This window comes from Uloborus diversus, chromosome 7, assembly GCF_026930045.1.
Source record: "Uloborus diversus isolate 005 chromosome 7, Udiv.v.3.1, whole genome shotgun sequence".
NCBI lineage: Eukaryota > Metazoa > Arthropoda > Arachnida > Araneae > Uloboridae > Uloborus > Uloborus diversus.
In genome coordinates this window covers 75,275,511-75,299,496 of record NC_072737.1, presented here as the reverse complement: position 1 = coordinate 75,299,496, position 23,986 = coordinate 75,275,511, and the positions used below count along the sequence as shown (strand labels likewise).

At 32.5% G+C, this 23,986-nt stretch overlaps 1 protein-coding gene across 3 annotated transcripts in view; it reads right to left on the bottom strand.

The window, feature by feature from the left end:
- The window catches only part of LOC129226602 (hemicentin-2-like), a 542,319-nt gene that overhangs the window by 167,807 nt on the left and 350,526 nt on the right, over positions 1-23,986 (bottom strand). For 2 of the 3 annotated variants that reach the window (XM_054861230.1, XM_054861231.1), the window contains exon 2: positions 18,670-19,008. The exons of the other annotated variant lie outside the window; for it this stretch is intronic. In XM_054861230.1, coding sequence (XP_054717205.1) covers positions 18,670-19,008 — 339 coding nt within the window. The remainder of the gene's footprint in view (positions 1-18,669; positions 19,009-23,986) is intronic. 3 annotated transcript variants of the gene reach the window in all.

Below are 23,986 nucleotides of genomic sequence, written 5' to 3'. Positions count from 1 at the left end.
AGAAATTTAACCAACTTTTGCAGAGTATATACTATAAAGTCATAATACAAATGGCGAACATTCGCAGTTGCAAAAGGTAAAAAGTGACACTTGTATTATACAGAACGCCACCATGAATTCGTTTGACTTAAATTCCTTGTTAACGTATGTTCATCTTCAGAAGGTTCTGAAGTACATCTAGGAAAAAAAAAGTTCCAAGTATTTCTTATTTGTTTCAATAAATGAAGAAGCTTATGTTTCTTGCACACACTTGGTTATTGAAAACTTTTCAAGTGAATTATATATTCCATGTTGAAATACTTAGTAACGGAAAATTTTCTGAAAATAATATTTGGAGGACATCTATGTACAGTACTTAGGCCAAAATCATTTAAGATTTAGCTAGCTTTATACCTACGGTTTATAACTGTTTCTTGCAACACACACAAAAAAAAAAAAAAATCAATGAAATGTGGGAAATCATTAACTATTTACCGTTCTCGTAAAACGTTCGTCTCATAATAATAAATTAGCTTTGTCTCAAGTGCTTAGTGTTTGCAATTGTTTCGACGTAATAAGCGACTGTTTTTTCCTTACTAATAATAATTCGTTTTTTTCAAGATCTGGATGACAAATATTCTGATAAATAAGAACATATATGCATTTTATTATCAAAGTACACTAATTTACACTTAGCTGAAATTACCATTACCTAAATTTAACTAGTTGTATACTACTGTGGTTACTGAACAATACCTTCTGTGTAATCATGCTTTCTCTACGCATTCAAACATTACTAAAAATGCTTCTTAACAAGTTTGGCAAAACGACGATTATTGATCAATAGTGCAAGAAGTTTTAAGATTTGCGACTTTCATGTTACAATTTCATTTGCCAACAAGTTTTAGTTCTTTGTTCTCAAAGATTGCATAAGTCATGTGAGCTGTTTACTTATCCATAAAAATATTTTTCTCTGTTAAATTTTTGAAAAACAGAAAAAAAAGGAAAGAAACAGTATTTCCATTCCTGATTACAGTTATGTTAGTCATGTTAATTTCTGAAGTATCGATAATTGAAACAATATTTTTTTCAGTTATTCAATAATGATTGGATTTTCTTACTTTTTTGTTATTTTCATCACTGCGTGCAGGAGTGCTATATAGATACTTTTACGCAGTCACCCTTGACTACGGGGTAACTTCAAAGTCTCCCAAATACTGAATTCATTTCGGGTTTTAATGCAAGATGCAAATGAAGGGAGGAAATAACCGAGTTTTACGTGGAAAAGGGTGGGCACTGAAGCTATTAAAGCACCAAGTGCGTCAGACAGGCAATTGCTGTAATTGTAGCAGAGTAATGGGGCAGATCAGGCGGCTGTAGTTGGCGGCTAATTAAAGTCCGGTCTCGTTGAGGACTATGTCCATGTCAACAGTTTCCCCTTGCACCACTTGCTTCCGTCATCAATCGTTCCGTTTCGGATACTCAGTATTATCAATTCATTCCGCAATCCTGAATCGGGGTAGCCTTTACGACGTCAATACACTGCAAAATATCTTCAGCGGCTATCCAAAGTTTATGAGTAGTTGACATACAGCTAAGTGAAACAGTATTACTCATATCTGACAAATTGGAAACTGTAAGAGGAAATTCTCAAAGCATGTGTATCAAAACATACTCAAACTGTGTATCTGGTGAAATTTATTACGTACTATTGGTACCCGTACGGCTTTGCCCATAGTAGAACATTTAAAGGTCTTTTGTTCGCCTGTATGTTTACAAATAATAGATGATGAATTTCTAGCCAATTTGCTATATTCATTTGCTTGCCCATGTTATGGTTCCACGTTATGATAATTTCGTAATTTATTCGTCCAAATTGTGATAATTTGCTCGGTAAAATATTCTTAAAATTGGAATATAAAAAGAACAAAATTGAATTTTCGAAAAATCGCTTCGAGGGGCAAACCCCCTTGCTACAAACTAATTTTGTACCAAATTTCATGAAAATCGACTCAACGATCTAAGCGCTACGCACGTCACAGAGATCCAGACATCCAGAAAGAGAGACTTTCAGCTTTATTATTAGTAAAGAAAAGCAAAACAGCAAGCGACAAAACTCTAATTTGCTTCGCATTTAAAACAATTCAATTATTTTACTAGTTATTTTTAATAATTTATTGAAAAGTAGTGTCAAACAACGCCATATTTACACATTCCATTTCTCCTAATACAGAATAGCAGCACTTTGAGAAAATTTTAAATACTAGCAACAATACCCGGCGTTGCCTGGCTCCGTAATAATTGTGAGAAACAATCGCTACTTTCATTCGTTTTCTGTTTTAAATAAAAGAACTCAAAACACACCACTTTGACGTGATTAAAAATCGAATTTCTTCCTTACCCATAAAAGTAAAATAGCAATAAGAACGGAACAACTAAGAAAGAAATACCATTCAGTTAGAAACAAAAGCACTACATTTAAAAATATAAAAATTTGAAGATTTTCCAAAATATGAACTAACAAACACAAAAATAAAAAATTAATTTGAATTTTGACATCTTGAATTCAAATTATGTTTTTCGCAATTACGAGTGTGTGTATGTAGGCGTGTGTGGGGGGGGGTATGTGTGTTTGTGTGCAGGGGGTATGTGTATGTGTGTGTAGGCATGTGTGTTTGTGTCTGTGTGCTGGCATAAGTGTGTGGGTACTTGTGTGTATGTGTGTGTATGTTTTTATGTGTGTATGTTTTTGTGTGTGTATGTGTAGGTGTCTGTATGTGTGTGTATGTTTTTTTGTGTGTGTATGTTTTTTGTGTGTGTAGGTGTATGTGTGTATGTGTCTGTGTGTGTATGCGCGGGTGTGTAGGACATGGATGCAACCTAGAGACGACTTTCGCTATAGGAGCAGCATCGTGAGGAATCAGTCGACGGTGATGGTGCGGAGGGTGGCGGTGGGAAAATAAGATGACAGCACGCCAAAAACAGTCAAATGACAGCAATAAGCAATCGTGATTGCTCAATGAAAAATGCGCACAGTTTTTTTTAGTAATTTAATTAAATAGTACACACACACATACGCAAAAAGATCTCTACTATGTTTCCCTACGTGAGTAAAAAGTAGAGTTAATATTTAAATGACTTTAAATTCATGTTTGCTATAGAGAAGCCTTGAATCAAAATTTTAATTATGATTACTATTAATATTGCAGTTGTAAGGCAACGAATATTTGTAACAATGGATTTTATTTTTAATCGTTTAATGGGGAAATTGCATGAAATTTACTGTTTTCCATCATTACTTTTTTAAACTACGTTTTTTAGGAATAAATAATAGCCTAAGTTCTTTCTGATAAAGTAGCTAGCTATCTGTGGTTAAAAAAATTATTAAAATCGGTTTAGTAGCTTTGAAGCTTACTTCGGACATACATACGGAAGTAGCCATTTATGTATATAGATTTTTGATTCATGGATGAAAAATATTTTTTTATAGCAATTTTCTTGAAAATTTAACTGTCTTTATACATACTTGTTTCACACGTACCAATAGCTGGAACCATTGTCTTTCTAATTATAAGCTGGTGGAAGGACACATAAGTAATTACGGACAAGGTTTTTATTAAAAATATAGTATGTGACTTTAACTTACATGCAGTATACCAGTTTCCAGTTTTAGAATGTGCTAGCCATGATTGATAATTACTAACTATTCGATTTTTATTAACCTATAACTAAATACATTGTACTTTCAAGAAATTTTTAAAGTAATATTTCTCTCTAGCCTAAATCGCTTCATTTCAAGCAAAACTTGAACAGTTAAATGGAAAGTAAATTTATTACTCTTGAGGTAGGAGCTAATAGCAAAAAAAGAGATTATCTTTTTTGAACGCAAAGCTGTTTTTTCCATCATTTTTTCCCCCAAATCGACAATGTAATATCATCTACATTAGAAAGACCGCGATTCATTCCAACAAATTTTAATACACACATTTAGAGTGTCACATATATAAAACGTTATTAACTGTTACTGCATTTTTCACTGACTTGAAATGAGTATGTTAAATGCTCAAACAATTTAATGCGGTATTTTAAATATGAAACGTAGTTTTTCGTAAATCATTCTACTTTAAAACGGAAAAGTTGTGTTGGATGTTCTTAAAAATATATCACTAGCACGTTCCAACAAGTAGCTCATCCATTTCTTGCTTAGAGCCCATCAAAACCGCAAAGAACAGATGGCTTTAAGTACCTAATAGACTTCTCTACATTCTTTGAGTCCCCCAACATTTTTAAAGTTTAATTTATCTATGATCATCAAACCTATCTTTATCAGCTCGAATTAGCAGCACATTGTCCGGAATAACCGACTATTATTTCTGAGAAACAACCCCGCATTATTCACCAATACATCCCACTTCCTCCAGAACGGTTTATGAAGCGTTAAAGCGAAATTCGTTTGTAGTCTTTGCACTTTCACTCAATTAACTCTCGTCTAGCGAAGGGGAAAGTTTCAAACCTTGATTCGAGGGAGTTTAATCGCTTATCTAGTAAAAGGGAATTCAGGTTAGATTGTAAATGTGGCCACTTCCTTAATTTACCAGAACTTGGGATGTATTTATCAAGATGGTCTACTCTGTGGTAATAACACTGATATTTCGGCGGTTACTTAGCTTTCGTGGTTAAAAGAGAAACGGAACTCCAAAGAGATAAGCTAGGTGTAAAATATTAAGAAATAGTTAATAGTTTAGGTCGGAAGGAAGTTATATCTGCTTATGTATATATTATAACATGCTCGTAAAATATTTTATTATGGTATCTTAAAGTAAAACTACACTAATACATCTTTAAGATACTAAGTGTTTAATATTAAGAAGAGATATCAGCAAAAAAATAATAATAATAAGGAATCGCGACGACTAAAAAGTTTTGCTAGCTTAGGAAGAATAAGAATCACTGACATATGAAATAAAATATATATTTATAGAGAGAGAGAGTAATTTAAAATAAAAGTTGTGCCAGTACGTGATGCGATATATATTTTGGTCAGTAAGACTTCAGATTTTCACCAATGCGACTATAGACTCGATTCCAGATTTGAAAAGAACTTAGTAACTCAGCCCTTACTATGCGAAAGCGAATGTTGACCTCTATACTGTCCCACCACAAATCACATCGACAGTAAATAGCTGAAAAATACACTGAGGTGTCATGGGATATCTCCTTGTACCTTGTTGGACCCATTTCTGAAAGGGTAAATGGGAAAACAAGACATGGAAATGACTCAAGAAGTTTTAAAATTTCCCTACAAAAATATAGAGTCATGCGACGGTAAACAACCTTTGCATTATTTTTGCTCTAACAGATTTCTCAATTAAGTTCCATAAATGATTGGTGCTATTCATGTCGGGTAATCTAGGGAACCAGATTATTTGCTAAAACTGTACAGAATTTTTTTTCAAGCCAATTGGTAGTTTCTGACCGGAGAACAGGATGTATTGCCCTTCTAAAAAAATTCTTTAAAATTTGAAATGTTAAAATCCATACATGGAATCAACTGATCTTCAATTTTCTAAGAAAACTATTTCAGTCATGTATAGGCGATGATGGAACAGAGGATCTAGTACATGTCTTGTTAAAACAGCCCACATTTTTATAGAGTCATCACCAGGTTGCACAGTGCCTTATTGACAACTTCTGCGAATAGTTTGTGATCTCTGCTTCTCTCTTAAATCCTACCATCAGCTCCTATCAATTGAAATCGTAAACCCTCTGACTAAGCTACTACTTTATACCTTCTAGGCTCCACCTAATTTGGTTTAAGAGATGCCCAGGAGAAGCAATATTGAATTCTTTGTGCGTAATTTGAGGGCCCTTAAGTTGGTATTTTGCGTTGCAGATCTCTGGCGATGAAGGCGGGTGGTCGGTCACAGCGTTGTCTATTGGTTATACCAGAAATTAGGTATTTTCGGCAATCTTTTGACATTAGAAACCTCAGAATATTGAAATCCTTACCAAATTCCGAAAAGGGATATCCCTCGCTTCTAAATCCTACTAACACTCTGGGTTCAAAGTTATCTGTTCTTGTCCTATTAACACATAATTAATAAGACTTGTTAATTGCTCTATAATATATAGTAAAATTGGAAAATGGAACACTAGATGGGGTTATAAGGCCCATTGCAACACTAACGTCAACAATGCAATAGTTGGGGAAGGGGGAAGGGTATTTTAACTGAGTTGGGGCTGAACATTATAAAATGGCAGATCATCTTTATTTCGCAGCCTCTCCGACCCTGCAGGTAATACCTCATATGAGTTATTGCCTTCTACAGAGGAAAATGTAGTTTAAAGAAGGGCTTAAAAACATTAAAAAATATTTCGCTCAATTTCTTGCTGCTTACAGGAAGGCTTAATGCTCCTAATTAAGAACAGACTGAAGAAGAAAGTCATTTTTCGTTTTGAAGTAGTCGACTGAGGTACCTACACTGGAAGTACGGCACAAAGCGGTATTTTACGTATCCTAGATGCACCAGTAGCGACTGATTTTCAAAGAACTGAGTAAAAGCCTCGTAACCTTATAGGAGGATTTGATTGATGCAACCATTTAAGGACTTTATGAATGTCTTTCGACCTTTAGATCTGATCTAACATCGCTAGAACAGGTTAGATAACCGCCTCGGCTACGACAGATTTTGTAGTTGTCGCAATCGGGATCAAATAAGAGTAAACTTTTGCGCTTAAGACATTAAATTTTGAAGATAATGTGTGCGCTGATGCAAAGATATTTTATTAAAAGACATTAAAAAACGCAAAACAAAATTTAGACTTTATCAGTAAAGATAACGGACAAATGATTTTCAAACACTTAATCATTCCCACACTATCAAATAAATGCATTAACACTCTAAGTTTCATTTGAATTACACACCCTTTTCTACATCAAAAGCAGGATTATGTATAGCGAATAAAACTAGTACAGTGGAGAAAACTTCTTAACTTTACAAAGCATTTTTAGACATTAATTGAAAACTCTAGCACTTAATCATGTGCACTGGAGTTAAAGCATTTGAAAACGTATAATAAAAAAGCCTCGATCTAAACCAAGAAAACAAAACCAAATGTAGGCGCTCTAAAGATTATAACACGCAATAATTGATACATGTTTAGCCATTTGAATCGTGATTGAGAAGTTAGAGAAAAAAGTTTCGAGACTTCAATAAAAGATTTCGAGCTAAAGGTCTCCGATACAAAAACTTATTAGATTATTCAAAAAATTATTTGAAAATAAGATGCTCTCAAAAATATTGCATCAAATACTTAATTTTAGCCAATAAAAAATTACGCGTTCGTTACTAAGCAGTAAAAATAGAAAAGATTCTACAGTGCCGGTAAAAAAAAAAAAAAAAAAAAAAAAAAAAAAAGTTGGTAATTAAAAACTTTACATGCAAATTTCTTGTCATGATTTTATTGGGCATGCTCCTTAGTTATTTGGCCGAATACCGAATAATCGGTCATGCCATATGACCATAGCATGCCAAGTAAAATCATGAGAAGAAAATGTTATGTAAAATTTTTAATTGCCAACCAAATGTAATTTTGTTTGCCAGAACTGTACATACAGTGTCGAATTAATTTTCATATTTTTGTGAAAGTACCTCTTATGCCCACGGAGATATAAGCATTTCTTTCAAAAAAGCAAATTTTATTTTTATGTTTTCGGCTCATAGCACGCAGAGTATTCCGTCAGTTCCAGAAAAACAAAGAAACCATTAAAGGACTACTGTAATATTAATATGCATTCTCAAATAACATTATAAACAAGATTAAACTAGTATGTTGTGGCCGTTACGAAACTTTCTTCTATATCTTTCTTACAATTCCGTGCCCTTCCCATGCTTGACGAGGAAACAATATTCCCAACAAAAACAAAATTACACACACCAAAACTTGACGACCATCCCGATTCCCGATTTATCTCAAAAGCAAAGCAAAGAATGAAAATTGAGAATTATTTTAAAAGCCTTGCTTAAAATATAATTACAATCATTTATTTGTTAACAAACACAAGATGGCAACAGCTAAAAAAAGTTTAAATCATCACTATTTTCTGGTCATTTTCCAACAATTAAAATCACGCGAAATACGCAGACGACAGTCTCTATTACGATTTATCTTTCTTATTGTTGAATTTATAAAGCTATTTTTATTCACAAAAAAAATCAGTCCCCCATTGAGCGATTGGCACTAAAATTGAACCAACGCCTGTTTACATATGGATTCATATTTATTCCAAATTTCATACGGAACGTAGCATCACTTCTTGAGATATGGCACTCACAATTGAAAAAAAAAGAACATTCGATTTCGCCACCCCCTTTTCAGCAACTGACGCCGAAACAGAATCAGCTCTTTTACCCTCTCAAGGCTACTTGTCGATAAATTTTTGTTTGATTCCGTTCATTATTTCTTGATATACAGCAGTCACAATAAAGGCAAATATGTGTACCAAATTTCGTTCGATTTCATGCGGTAGTTTTTGCTGTAGAGTGGCCACAAAAACTGGTCACACACATACGAACACGCACTCTCACACACACAGGCAAACATTTTCCAAAAATGGTCGAAATGGACTCCGCACACCTCAAAACGTTCGAATCCGACAAAAATCGAAATTCGGAAATTTGCGCGAACCCAATACTTTCTTTACTTTCTTCTATATATTAGATATCGAAAAAAGTAAAAACAAAAACTGTATTGTTGTTTAAAATTTACATTTTGATGTTCTATTCATATTATATTAAGTTCTATACTGCTATGAATATGAAAACAAGTCTAATATTCTCTACAATCAAAACTTTAAAGTAATAAATAGATTTTGTATTTTGTGTAATGCATTTCACAAAAAAAGAAGATGAAGAAGAAGAATAGATTACTAATTCATGGAATTAAGTGGCATCTCATATTTCTAAATGTTTTAACGTACTTATGCTGTACATTCCCGAATTAAAAATATTCCTTCTGTTTAGCAGCGAACTCTAACAATTGAAGTGACAGTTTCATTGACACTATTTAACTATTGTCATACAAGAATAATGGCTTAGAAAGAAAATTGATATTACAAGAATTTAAAAAAAAAAAAAAAAAAAAAAAAAACTACATACAGTGAAAGTTACACAAGCAAATTCAGAGAAAACCTTGGACACTATTTTAATATTTTAGTATAAAATAACATAACTGTGGAAGTAGATTAAAGTATGCAGTAGATTTAATAGACAGTAATACTCATTTCAGTATACATATTTTAAGTCAATATATTAAGGGAGTTTCGCTCAAAACATGGCAGAATGTGTCGGTGGATTAAATCTTTGCCAATTCCTTCTGGTACTCATTGTATTCACGTTAGTGTTTCGAAACGTTCAAGTACATAGCTGACACATATCCCCAATGCAATGTTTAGCATTTGAATAACTTTCTTTTCCTTAACAAGGTTAATGAACGGTATAAACTTTAGAACAAGGATCCACTGGGATAAGAATTACTTTGGGTAAAGTCGCTCTCAGTATTTACTTTAACTTCTCGAGATAGGCTGAAGATGCTAATCGAGGGGCGAGACATCCCGAATTGTTGCCGCTGTTTTCCCTTTATTTGCCGACACAAAGCCGCAGGAATAGATTTCCTTCAGGAAGGAAATTGAAGTCCTAAGTCTTCTGATCTTGGGGGCTTTACCTGTAAGCCATTTTGGTCCCCGAATACTATGAAATAACTGAAATTTTAACATTATTTGAGCGGAAAAACTGTTTTGTTTTTTTGAACGCAATTTCAAATTACTATTTGTAGTGAATGATAATGTAGCATTTGGGAATGCATGGACATAGTTACTGATGATTGCAAACTAATATAAAACATATATTTTTTTCTTAATTTTCAATAGTTCTTTGATTAGCAATTGGGATATGTTTAAATCCACTGGAAGACAGACGAGTATAACATATGAGTAAAACACAAAGTTTAAAATAATCATAAGACAAACTGCATAGTTGTTGAAATTTTTCAAATAAAAAACGCGGAATTCGTTCTATGGAAAACATTACAAGTTCAAATATTTAACATCAATAAATTAGACTATAATGGTTGATTTAAGCAACGTTTTGCATATGCGTGCAATAGACTTTAGGAAGAGCAAAACGTATTCACGATAAATTTAGTATTTCCAAGATATTATTAATGCTTCAGAATATCAATCAGAATTTAAAAAAAACTATGTGTTATTTCAAAAATAGTATATGTCTAAAGATGTACAATATTATTACCAAAAACTCAAGTAGAAAGTTAAGGCCTTTTTTTTCTCTCAAAAATTCGTTTGAATTCATATCAAAATTTAATTTTGGTTAAGATAATTACAAAGTGTCCTTCCGGCTCATTAGTTTTAATGCAAGCTTGTTATCAATCATGTTTCTTGTGTGGAGGCCGTGATGGGGTGATTTGGCATTTGAAACATACTACGAGTTAAATTTAAGAATGAACAAAATATTGATGAACATATACGAGATGAATTATTGAACAGGAATCACATAAGAGCAAATTTTCTCTTATACATTTCACTGTGCAGTTGCACCACACACACAAAAAAAAAAAAAAGAGTTGAGTTGCGGGATATTTATCACACGGGGAGAGAAGGAAGGGGGATATTAATATTTCAGAACTTGATGAAAATTTACACGACTCATTTAGTAATGGTACGCTAAGGACTCTTCACGAAAAGAAATATTTTTTAAAATATAAATGAGCTATGTTTCGCCAGTACGTCTTAATAAAAAATAAGGTAAAAATACAAAGCCTGAAGAGTTTTAACTCCTCAAAAAACAAGTTCATTTACATGGATAACGATATTTCGAATATTACTATCCAAGATATCCTGGGAAAACCCTCAGCCAAATATCCATTCAGAAGGAAGAGCGCTTATACTGCAATTTCTGAAATGTATTAATACTGTTGAACAACACTAAAATTTAACCTTTGCTTACTTTTTTTTTAAATACTTTACTGAAATGTTGAAATGCTGTTGCAAATGCTTTTTAATAACTCTGTTCCGAATTAAGTTTCTTTAATAAACAAGCTAAAGGTACATATTTTGCAAACTTTAAGTAAAAATACAGTCATTATTCAGCTGTCCCATTGTAGCCCTACTTAATGTCTCATAGTGGCCCATAAGTGGGCATCTTTTCATCGAATTTATATAGCCTCATAACTTTTTTTTTCTAACATTAAATGGGCTAAATTTGGTGCAATATGCTATAATTTGATACCTTTAATATAATCAAATATGTTTCTCTTCTTTAGAACTCACCAATGTACGAAAAATGGAAAACATGGGTTTTTTGTCTCATTGTGGCCCACCCTCCCCTATGTCATAAATCGAAAAAAAAACGAAGGCTTTATTTTCTTCATAATTTTTTAAGATGGATATCAAATATTATCACCCTTTTCAGGCCACTGTCAAAACTTACCTCGTTTTAACATTGTTGAAACTTCAAACTCACTTTCATCTACACCTGTGGTTTTCCTGGGTACCTTTTCCCCTGATAACCCAACTCACCCTCCAAAATTTCGACTAACTACTGTACCACACTCAACCTCCAAATTGTAAACTTTACACATTTGTAAGTGTATCAACATGAAAATATATTATTTTTGAAAGTAAATTGGAGGTAACTTTTTTTAAGGAATTTGAAAGCGAAAGGTACATACGAAATTGTGATTCCTTCTACACTAAAAGTCCACCAACATAAATTTTCGAGCTAATTACAAACACGTAGCATCACTTGCTCACCACAACTAAATTCACAATCACCAGGTTATTCATCTGGCGGGTCGTTTTGTCAGTGATAACAGCTCCCTTATTACCATAGAAGGTTTCACAATAGTTCCTATTGAAACTGGACAAACCCACAGTGAACTACGAACGCTTATTACGTCAAAACTGGGGTTTGTATCATCTTCACCATGCAAACCATTCTCATCCGCCTTTACGGTATTGAAAATTAAATTGTTCCTGGAATTTTTGAGATATTTGAAGAAGCTCGTTTTTATTTGTACTAACAATGGTAAAATGTTGGAAGTCGACTGGTTTTTTTTTTTTTTTTCACCGGGTAACCAAATTGGCAAGCTTGTGCAATAAAGCTAAATTACAATAGGTAACAAAAATGCAAGAAAATGAAAACTGATAATCTTGACGATATTGCCCTTTACTTTCCACTGTAAAATAGTTTAAAGGTAGGCCACAGGTGAATTTATGTAAGAAACTATTTTTTCAGTATTAATATGTCGTTTAAGAGCTAGCACGTCTTCATTGTTGACAAGGAAGTGCTCTTTTTTATAGATTTTTTACTAGTTCTTAGTACTGGTAGATAAAATGATGCGATTCGTTTAGTAGTCACCCGTTAGAGACTTTGCATGTTGAAGGATTCCATTACGGAGATTTGGTTGTTCGCATTCCAATATGTTTCTGGTGTCATGATTGCACCCAGAAGTGCTTGGTAATATTTAGCTTAAAAAACAACGAAATTGCAACAGTGACATCTATTTTACCATTGACATTAAAGTATCTGTTCAAATGTGGAATCTGCACAACCAACAATTCCAAAATCTAGTTCTGTGAACGGCTAGTAGTAGACTAAAAGCTGTTCAAACGTCGACAACTCGCTTGAATAGCGCTATGTGCAGACTTTATTCCTGGTGTGATGACAATAACAGGTTGTTTATACAGGGAAAAAAGTCTATCAGACCTTATCATTATGCAACAAGCCATTACTAACAAAAATACTCTGCAATAAAGTTGTTATTTTGTGGAGCGAGAAAACAGAATACCTAGGCGTAACCTTCGATCAAAAACTTACTTGAAAAACACGCGTAGAGGATGATAGGGAAGATTGGAAAACGATTGTTTGAGCTAAAGAGTCTGGCGGGTGTTAAGTAAGGATGTGCAACATCCATTCTTTACATTACTTACAAAACCTGTATCAAACCTATTTTAAAGCACTAATTACAGCTTTACAAAGCCAGCTGGATAGCTCAGAACGGATCCAAAATCACGCTGTTCGACATGCCACTGGTGCAGTGAAGTGCACACCAGTTGACACTATGTTACTCTTAACGGTGAATTGAGAGTTAAGTGTAAAAGTAAAGAACCAGCGTAAAAATTATATCAAAAATCGTTACCGTTACCGCATAGGACACATTTAGGGATTGCAATACCGGACCAAAAATTCAACACCGGAATTCAGTATTTTTAAAACGTGATACCGGAATACCGGTATTAAGACCGGTATAATTTCTCAAAAAATGCTTGGAAAGATATTGTTTTGTTGCCACATTTCAAAATTTTGTACAAAAAATGTATTATTTATGAAAACGCATTGTGAACAAATATTAAGTGACGTTGCAAAGTCATATCAAAAAATCAATGGAAAAAAAACATAATGCATCAATTCTAAGCAACTAATAATTCTAATTCACCTCTAAGCCTAGAACCCATTTTAGTGCTCAACTTTCCCACATATGAAAATACTCTTTCTGATTTCACACAGGTCGGTGGTACTGTTAACAATGCGCGATACACCTTCTCTAATTTTCTAGAAGTCTTTTATCCTCAAATATTTCGGTGTCTATGCTTGTTACTTTTGGATAAATTCTTTTGTGTGTGTGTGTGTTTCTTTTGTATTTGTGTGTATTATTATTATTATTATTATTAATTTATAGCTAGTTGTAATTTCTTTCCAAGAAACGATACTTTTCCAATATTAACATCATTTTCTCTTCAGCAGGAAAGGTTTGTGTTAACTTTTTATTTTTCCTTTGGTTTGAAATTTACAATAAACTCGAATAAATTTGATCTTAAATGGTAATCAACACCATTTTGACAGCAAATTATTGCATACAGGTGTTTTGAGGTTTCGGGGAACCTCTTTTTCCGTGCAAATAGCGAAGCTATATAGAGAGGTGGGACAACAAACCGATACTGGTGACTTTAAATCACCATTTGTTATGCTAACAAGAAAGTGTTTCGAAATTTAGTAGAGACAAATAATTAAAAAAGAAATCGTTAGTATTATTGCAATTAATTGTTCGAAATCATTGTTCATAAAACAAAAGCATTCAAAATTACACTCGAAATTAACTTTCACAAAAAGGAAAGTGATCAGGACAATGGAAAAAAAAAATGGTGCCCAAAAGCGCACAAAAAGGCGATTCATCTCACCGTCTAGAAATGAGAATATCATTTTATAATATTTCCGCTACTTTTTTTTTAAATATTATTCTGTTAGGTTGTGCTTTTGAAGCAACATTTTTGCATCAAAAGATTGATTTTGGTTTTGCATCATTTAAAAAGAAATGTACCAATAAATATAAGCGGATTTTGAATAAGTTGAATAATTGAAAATTCTTTAATTGAAACTACTTATTTTCAGCTAAGACCGAAAACACCGTTATTTTACCTCAATATGTACCGAAATTTCAAAATTGCTCTAAATATCGGTATTTGGTATACCGGTATTGCAATCTTTAGGCACTTTGAATTCACTTTAACTCATCTCCGCAAGCCGTAAGGTAAAAACCCAAGAAAGTTTCCTGCAGTCTGTTTCGAGATGGTTTTCTGATCTCGATTTTTATTTAGATCGTACCGAGTCCTTATTGCGTTGTAGTAACCAATTAGAGATAAAATTCTATTTTTATTTTCTACTGCCTGCTGCAGATAATGAAGACTGCAAAGAAGTTTTGTTTAGTATAGAAATGGATAGAATCCGTATTCGTTTGTCTCTTGATCTTTGGGTGTATATTTATACAGACGGCTCAAAATTAGATAATAGCGGCTTTGGAGTTGTGCTCGTTTAAGTCAACTACATTTAAAACATTTTTTTTTAAACAAAAATTTGTTCTTTTACCATACATTCATTTTAACACGTAGATTGACAGGCAACCAAGAACGAATTTTTGCTTGGAAAATTAAAATTAGAATCAGATTTGTGCTAAAGTTCGCTTTTCCAAACTATGCAAATCTATCCCAGAACGGCCTTTGTTTTATTTAGTAAATTAAAGCGATAAGAGAAAATGTCCAAACACTATTTTCTATACCTTAAATTAAACGAGAATTTTACTTTTGTCTGCTGAATTTCGTAATCACAATCGGCGTTAATTAACTATCATCCGATAACGGCTCTGCCGACAACTTCTCCCCATATATTTTACAGATAAATATACGATTATTCTGTCGCAGGTCCAATCAATATCAGTGTAAAACGCAGTTTCCAACGCAAAGGCTAAATTTAATTGGGTTAATGGCGCTACCTGATCTGTAACGCGTTTTTTTTTTATTCGTGTGCATGCTTTGTTGAATGACTCTTGCACGCATGAAAAAGGTTGATGATTTAGTACTATGTGCTTTAAAGGATACAATGCCTTTTGACTATCTTGATTACTAGGCGATGAAAGTTTGAAAGTTCAGTCAAAAGCAATTCTAAATACGGATGCATTAGAAAAGAATAGAAAATTTTCTGACTAGAAAAAAGAAACTAGACTATAATGCAGCCTTCTACCGGCAGGAATTTAACAAGAGATAAAGAGAATATAGTTTGTTATTGAGTAAGAACTTTTCTTTTTGTTGAAGAACACTAAAACTTCATGAATGAAGCCATGAATTCTGTAAAATCTATTGTATTATGGATTTCAGTACAATTTAGATAAGATCTGCTGTTTTTTTTACTGTTATAACGTAAACCATTTAGTTTATAGACAACTTAACTATTACATAAAAGACATTTTATTGGAAGATAAACTTTGTACTAAGTTTCAAACATAGTTTCATTCTTGGCATTTAATATAGTTTGCATTGTCTGTTAGGCATTGTTAAAATAGAGTTCTAGAAAGCTCTAGACGCTTAACATAGCGCAAGAACTATGTAAATCTAACTGTTATAAAAGACCTTTAGAGAGGACTTCATAATATTTTTCGCTACACAAACTTGTACTTAAAAGTTTATTTTTATTCATCTGTTTTCTTAGGCATTTATTTAAGTAAATCGAAAGTTTTTGCACTAGTGACTAGGTAAATACGTAGGGGAAGACCGCTTATATTGGACCACTGCTTAAATTGGACCCGGGGCTTAAAATCTAGCGTTGAGTTCTGTGCTACATTCTACCGGTAGAAATGCAAACATTTGTGTCTGAAACCTTTGAGGATGAAGTTTCGTCATCTTTCGATCTGCTTAGCTTGAGTTACGATGTGATTTGTCTTGAAAATGTGTTCGATCTTATTTTGAGAACTTGTATCTAAGAGAATAATACTAAAATTTGTGAACTGAAAATATTTCTTTTATAGTATTATAAACAGTATTTGATGGGGATTACAGCAATGTATTTACATGCACGATTGGGAAACGTGTTGAAAAGGTGTAAATTAAATAATAAAAAACGACGTGTTTTCCTTTATTGGACCGAAGATATTTTCCTATATCGGACCAGTGGTCCAATTTAAGAGTATGTAACTAAGCAAGCTCTTTTACTTCTCACGTTATAAATTAAGCGCTTGTGCAACTTAATAACGCAGTTAAGGTTGTTTTGAAGGCATTTTAACACTAATTCAAGAAAATCATTTTGACTTTTTGTTTTTTTCAAGCACACTTTCTAGAAGCTGCCACCCATAAAACTAGGTGTTTATCCAATAAGCTTCAATTTCAGTTTTGATAAATATAGTTTTTTAATTTGACTGAAATTTGTGCTTGTTCATGTTACTTGTTACTGGTTATTTTTTTTTAATTAAAAGAACCGGTAGTCCTAGTTTAAGAACATGAAATTCAAACAAACTGTGACGACATTTAGAATAACTTAAAATATAATTTAAGGTCTATTAAATCATTCACACTAGTTTTTATTAAGTAAGTAGCTTAGAAGCTTCAACCTCATGGACGGACACAACCCAGGCTGAATATTCAGTATTCGTTCAAATTACTAGGGAACATGCCAATAAAATCATGACAGGAAGTTTGCATGTAAAGTTTTTAATTGCCTCCCAAAAATAAAGTTTTTTTTTTTTTTTTTTTTTTTGCCGGTACTGTATAGTAATATTAGTAACCTTAAGAACCATGAAAATTGAAATACATGTTGCGGGACGTTTAAAAACGATTTTCTGTAAGAAAACTGAATGTAATCTTTAAAAGAAACAAATAAAAGTTATAGAACCAACAAACAGGACAGTTGACCAATTGTTTTCGAGAGGAAGTCTCTGTGACCCAAGTATGTGCCGTTATGAACAACAATCAACGTTTAATTACAGCACTCAAGTCCATATATCATCAAAACCTTGAGTACTTAATTTAAATGCTTACGATAATCATGCAATTTTGAGGGAATTAATTGGAGGTTCAAGTAATATTCTGAGTCTTGATCCTCAATAAGTAAAGGTCACAAGCATCAGCTCACATCATACATCTTCTAAATCGCCTGCGCCGAATATTTATATGAACATTGTGCCCTTATATGTTATGTTATAAACAAAATATGCTTTTCTTCAACAAATTTTGAAATGTGTCAGATACGTAATTGTGGCTCAAAAACAATTTACTTTTGCAATCTATATATATATAAATGAATGTTTGTCTGTATGTCATCCATGAACTCAAAAACTACCCAGCAGATTTGGCTAAAACTTTCACCGTTTGTTATTTTTGGTACTGGGAATGTTTATAGACCAGTTCGAAAAAAAATCCGATCGATAGTTCCTTTTTTCATTCCAATTTAAGTCACAATCCATTGGATAAATACGAATACAATTATCGGCTGCAGAAATTAATTCGCGTGAAAGATCTCATTGATAAGAAGTTAGCTGTTGCCATTTTTCTTGAGTTTGAACAAATAAATTCTTTCTTTATTGTTTTATGGCTTTTCATGCAACAGGGGGATTTAAAACTTTTTCTATTTGATATTTTTAGCGATTGATTGATCTTGCAAACTGCGTGAGTACAAAATTTGAGTACAGTCACGACTTCACTTGATACCTGGACCGATTATTATGAAAATTGCTATATATATGTATTTTTCCATGGAGAAGGTGCATAATATGCTCATTGAAGCCACTCGCCACCAGGTGGCACTGCAGAGTAGCAACTTCTGCCCCGTTCAACCGATTGTCATGAAAATCAGTATAATGATGTATTTTTTTGTTGGCGTAGCAACGCGCGTCGGGTACAGCTAGTATATTATATATATTGCAAAAGTAAAAGTTGCACAACAGTTTATTAAGTTGATTAATGCGTCGTAAGTGAAAATCAGTACTAATTGACTGTATTTCCAACCTTAGCAAATAACCAAAAAACATAGGCTAATATGCAACAGTAGTTAGGGCAAACCTAACCTGACAAACCTAACCTTAGGTTATGATTAGGATCAGCGTAATCTTGACTACGCTGCCAGATTAGGTTTTTGCTTCAAGTTTAATGTCTTTATCTTATATTTCCTACAATGATTGTCAACATTCACTGATATTTATGGCAAAAAACAAAAATGTTGTTCGTAGTGACATATTTTTTTGCAAGGATTAATTTTCAGCAATAGATAGTTATGCGCAAATCTAAGAGTATACGTTTCGATTTAACCAAACTATTAATACATTTTCCAAAACATGTATATGCTTTTGACGTACCAACAACGGTGAGAATGACATCGAAATTTCTCGTTCTAGCCTTCTTGAAATCAACTCTACACCTATATTGGCCTTCGTCTTCTTCTAGCAGAGGCTTCAGTCTTAGTGTTGATGGTCTGTGAGTGATACTAAGATATGCGCGTCCTCCCAACAAGTCGCTGGCAGCGTGACGAGCCTGTTCCAGTTGGCCCCTTCGCGCATCTAAGCTGTAAAGGGGAGTTGTGGACTCGTCTTTGTACCAGAGGACTAGTGCCACCGAATCGTCTATCGTAGGGGCAGTGATGTTGCAAGGAAGGTCCAATGAAGAACCAGCTACTCCCACCAGTGCCTGAGGGGGTTCTGCCAAATAAAAATAAATAAATTAATTATTGTGAATTTTACTGTGTTTTTATAGTATATAAATGTTTATTTAAGCAACAGGACATATTTATAGAATAATTTTAAGTATTTCACTAATTTATATGAATTTTTTGTGCCTGTGGGGTTTTTCCAAAAAAAAAAAAAAATAATAATAATAATAATAAGTAAACAAATTAAAGTGAGTTGTACTGTGTGTTTATATATTAGAAGTTTATATTGAGCAACAGGACAGATTTCTAGAATATTTTTAAATATTGTACTAATTTATATGTATTTTTTGTTCCTGACGGGGTTCTGCCAATTAAAAATAAATTAATTAATTAATGCGATTTGTACTGTGTGTTTATAGTTTGAAAATGCTTATATTAAGCAAAACAAAATACATTTATAAAATAATTTTAAATATTGCACTAATCTGTATGTATTTTTTGTGTCTGAGGGATTTTGCCAAATAATAATTAATTAATTAAAGTAATTGATACTGTGTGTTAATAATTTATAATTGTTCATATTAAGCAACAGGACAGATTTGTTGAATAATTTAAATATAGCCTTAAATTATGTATTTGTTTCTTTAACTAAACAATTTCAATCTGTCCCTTGTTTAGAAAAAACTTACTTACAAACTACTTAAGAAATGAGTTTAAAGTAAACCATTGCGTTATTGCTCATCTAAACTAAACGTTTAGTTTCCCTATGCTTGCAAGTTCCAGAATATTCAAAATGCTTCTTAATAAAATTTCATGGCAAGAAAAGTGCTTAAGTCTTTAGAAGAAAAGTTTAGGCATTTGAAAGTGAATGGAAAATAGAAAGGAAAAGAAATTTGTATAGGGCTGATTCAGCTGGTGAGAGTATCAGGTTCATTCAGAGGTTAACAGAAAACGTAAAAGTATATAGAGACAGTAATAGAATTACATACGCATGCAAACATTTAAGAAGATAAATACATTAAGAGGAACACACACACACATACACACCATGACATTGTCACAACACCAAATGGAAATTCTGCGTATATTATTTACAAAAGTGTCACCTAAATAATTTATTCGTAGTTGAGGAAGTCTAATTAAAGATAAAAATAAATAAATATAAAAAAGGATGTTTAGAACTAAATGAAAAAAAATATACTTTATACAGGTGTTCTGTTAAATTATCTGAAGAATGGCCAACTTTTTGTTTCCCTTTAAAACCAGTAGTGAAGAACATTTATTAACAAAACAAAGACAGATTAAATTTGCATGCAACGATTAATTCAGGATGTATTTTGCTAGAATTGAAAAGTATAAAACTGGTGTTAAAATATGTTTTCAAAGAACAGTTATCGTTTTAAAGTAATATATTACTATAGGAAAAAAATATTATCTCTTTAATACATTACATTTCTACGAATAGTATAAAATAAAAACTTATTTTGTGTCAAATATTTTAAATAGCTGTGTAACATTTTGAAAAGGATCTCAATATACAGGCTCTCAAAACTCTCGTTTTTCTCTTTTCCCGCATCTTTTGAAAGAAAAACGATGATACAAGTCGAGATTCTTAAAAAAACTACCAACTAATCGACTTACTTTTTAGCTTAAATTAATAAAGCAATGCGGAAAACAGATTATATTGTTATTGAATGTGACATAGTCTAAGAAGAAAATCAATGGTTAATTGCACAAAATTGAACATTTCTGTATAAACGTGTTACCGACTTACAAGAGAGGTTATCCCCGAAATACGTTTATACAGTAATCTGCATAAAGGTAATAATCTGAAATTTTGTGCAATTGAAAGTTGTTTTTCTTGTTTTACTTTTCATGCACAAAGGCATTTATTCAACTTTATGACTTAAAATATCTAAAAATTATGTTCTTAATTCTAAGCGATTAAAATTCTAAAATATTAACAATACATTGTCGATAACATATATTTTAGAACATCATTAGTAAATTAGTTTTGTTAGGATGCTATTTGATGTTTTCGTTGATGAGAGAGAAATATTCGCTGCCCCCCTTCTAAGAATTTTCTTTTCTATTATCATAATGGATATTTTCAAAATGTCGCTTACCACAAAACTAAAAATTTGTTTTCATTTCACTTTTTAGTTAATTGCATTTTTACTTGTAATATTTTTAGCATAATTCCATTTCTTACTACAAGTACTAAAAACATGCCATAATTCTACACTGTAAAAAAATTCTGAAACATTACTGGGTATTTCCGTGTCACGTTTCGGGATTTTAATGGTTTTTATCCACTTCCTGGAAAAATTAAGTGTTCTTGTCAAAAAGGTTCCTGAATTGCTACAAGTCGCAAGAATGCAGACTTTTCACTGTTGTGAAAAATATTTTTAGCTCCCAGTTTAAAGATTAATTGAGCGTATTTATAAAGTGTATCGGCTTTACTTCAAATACGGCCCGTCCATGCTAATTAAACTCCCAAAGGGAGCGAAAAAGTGTGGACTGCATTGCTTTGCAAGATTTGCTAGTAAAATTCTCGTTACTTACTTGCAATTCTGGCATAGCTTTGTCCATGTTTGCAATAATGCTCTTTTAATTTCCTTGATAAATCAGAATGATGCCAAGATATTATTTCCACGGACACGACTGGTTTTAAACGGGAAGATTTCTGAATTTTTCAGGAGGCTTCCAGGATAATGTCAGGAAGATTACTGAATTTTAGCGGAAAAAGTTCCTGGAATTTGCAAGATATGTTACTGGCAGATATTGGGCACATCAGCTGCCCATTATTTTCCAGGAACGTTTCTGAATCGTTTTTACAGTGTAAATTGAACTTTCTTCAGCTCTTTCTTTATAGTCAAAAGTATTTGTCTTTATTTTGCCTTTGTGTCGTATATTTTATTTATTTATTTTTTTAATTGCTCCAAGTAATTCCTTTGATATATGCTCCCTTCCTGATTATATATATATATATATATATATATATATATATATATATATATATATATATATATATATATATATATATATATATATATAGCCAAAACTCATTTTCAAATGCCTTTGGAAAACTTTCTCAACGGAACTATCAGTTAATCCACTTAACTTCGATTACGCCATCTTAATTGGATGTAAGTCCGAAATTCCGATAGGTTTAAAGTGATGGGAACGAAATCTCATTTTAGTGTCAAGTCCCATTATGGCCGTATAATCCTAAGTACTTCAGAAAAGATCTCATAAAGTACGAAAATGCGTATAAGTTTGTAATTGCATAAAATCTACTGACTTTTGATGCTTCGGAAAAAATATCTTTCATCATCTTTCATCGTTTACGCAATTAGGAAATAGTTTTATAAATTACGTAGGAAAACCACTTCCTATTTTTATTTTAATTGCTCCACAAAATTCTAATTAAACTGTCTTCATTTCTTTAAAATAGCTTTATTTCATACCTAAGAAAATTTCCTTTCATATTTTTTTCTTTTCATTTTTGTTTGTTAAAGTTATTCGGAGCAGAAATATAAAATTATAATAATAAATAACATATATACATACATATATATATATATATATATATATATATATATATATATATATATATATATATATATATATATATATATATATATATATATATATATATATATATATATATATATATATATATATATATATATTCCTTACTAAAATTTAAATAGATGATGATTCCAGGTGTTTACAAATATTTTGCTTTGTGGAGAATTTCAGTAAATGTTGTGGTACACTAAAAATGTGTTTTTTTTTTTTTTTTCAGAATATATCACTTTTGTGATTAACAGTCTTTGGATAAAACTTCCTAAACACCAGTTTCGAGAATTGAACTTTAATATTGTTTACAAAAAGTACTTCAGATTTAAAGTTATTTTTATCATATAAACGGGTGATTGGTTTCTATCACGAATAATCTAATCGGAAATTGCAGTTGACTGCAATAGACAATCAATTTTTTGCGTACATAGCTACTTTTGTCTGAATGATAATGACACATTAATCCTTTGAAGCTCAAAGACTTAGGGACTTTTATATGAACGCAGATATACATGTAATGCACATAAGTTCTTAGAGCCCTTTCTCTAGTAGACGCTCTGAGACTCGAGCTTCCTGTTTATGAACCTCATGTTGAACCACTTGCTTTATGAAAAATGTCTTATAATACATTAACTATAATAGAACCTCCTCCTAAACTTCGTGGGGCAGTTAATCAAAGGTCCCGTTACGTGACGGTCCTGAAGCACCACTGTATAGACATCAACATAACTGGATGAATCAACTTACGACTAGCAGTTTGTGACGACACCATCAAGTGAAGTAAGAGTGACAGTGACTACAATGACACAGTGCGTTGCGGTCTTAAAGTGAACTACCACACACAGTGACGTCGCAGTGAAGTCATATATGAAGCAGTGAGAAGCAGAACGATGTAAGTCTCAAAACTAAAATTTTGGAGATGATCAGTACAAATGGTATGTGAACCTTTCCTCTATCTTGTTACAAGATATAGTACAAGTAGCCCTGGTTAGTTCTGCTATACAGCGTGATTGCGGGGGACTTCCGGATGTCATGTCATGTACAGCGTGATTTACAAAAAAAGAAGCCATTGAAACCTAAGACCTTAAACGCGTTTTACTCAAAACTTGAATAAGTCCACTTACATCCCTTTGCGTCTCACTGCCTCATATGAAACATGTCACACGTTTCTCACAGTTGACTCCTTTGAGGCGTCAGAATTCTGTCACTTCTTGACGGTGATCGTTGTGACTTGTAATGACATCCCTGAATGTTTACCTCGGCAAGTTGTGATAACAGAGATGAAATTGACTACATTATTTTCTCTTATAGATTCTGCTTTATAAGTTTATTTCGCAAAGTCTTATCAATGCGCAAGTGACACAACCACCATTAGAAATCCTTTAAGAAAGCAGATGCCTGTAATGGTGCTTTGCGCTGATAATTGCTGGGGAATTATATTA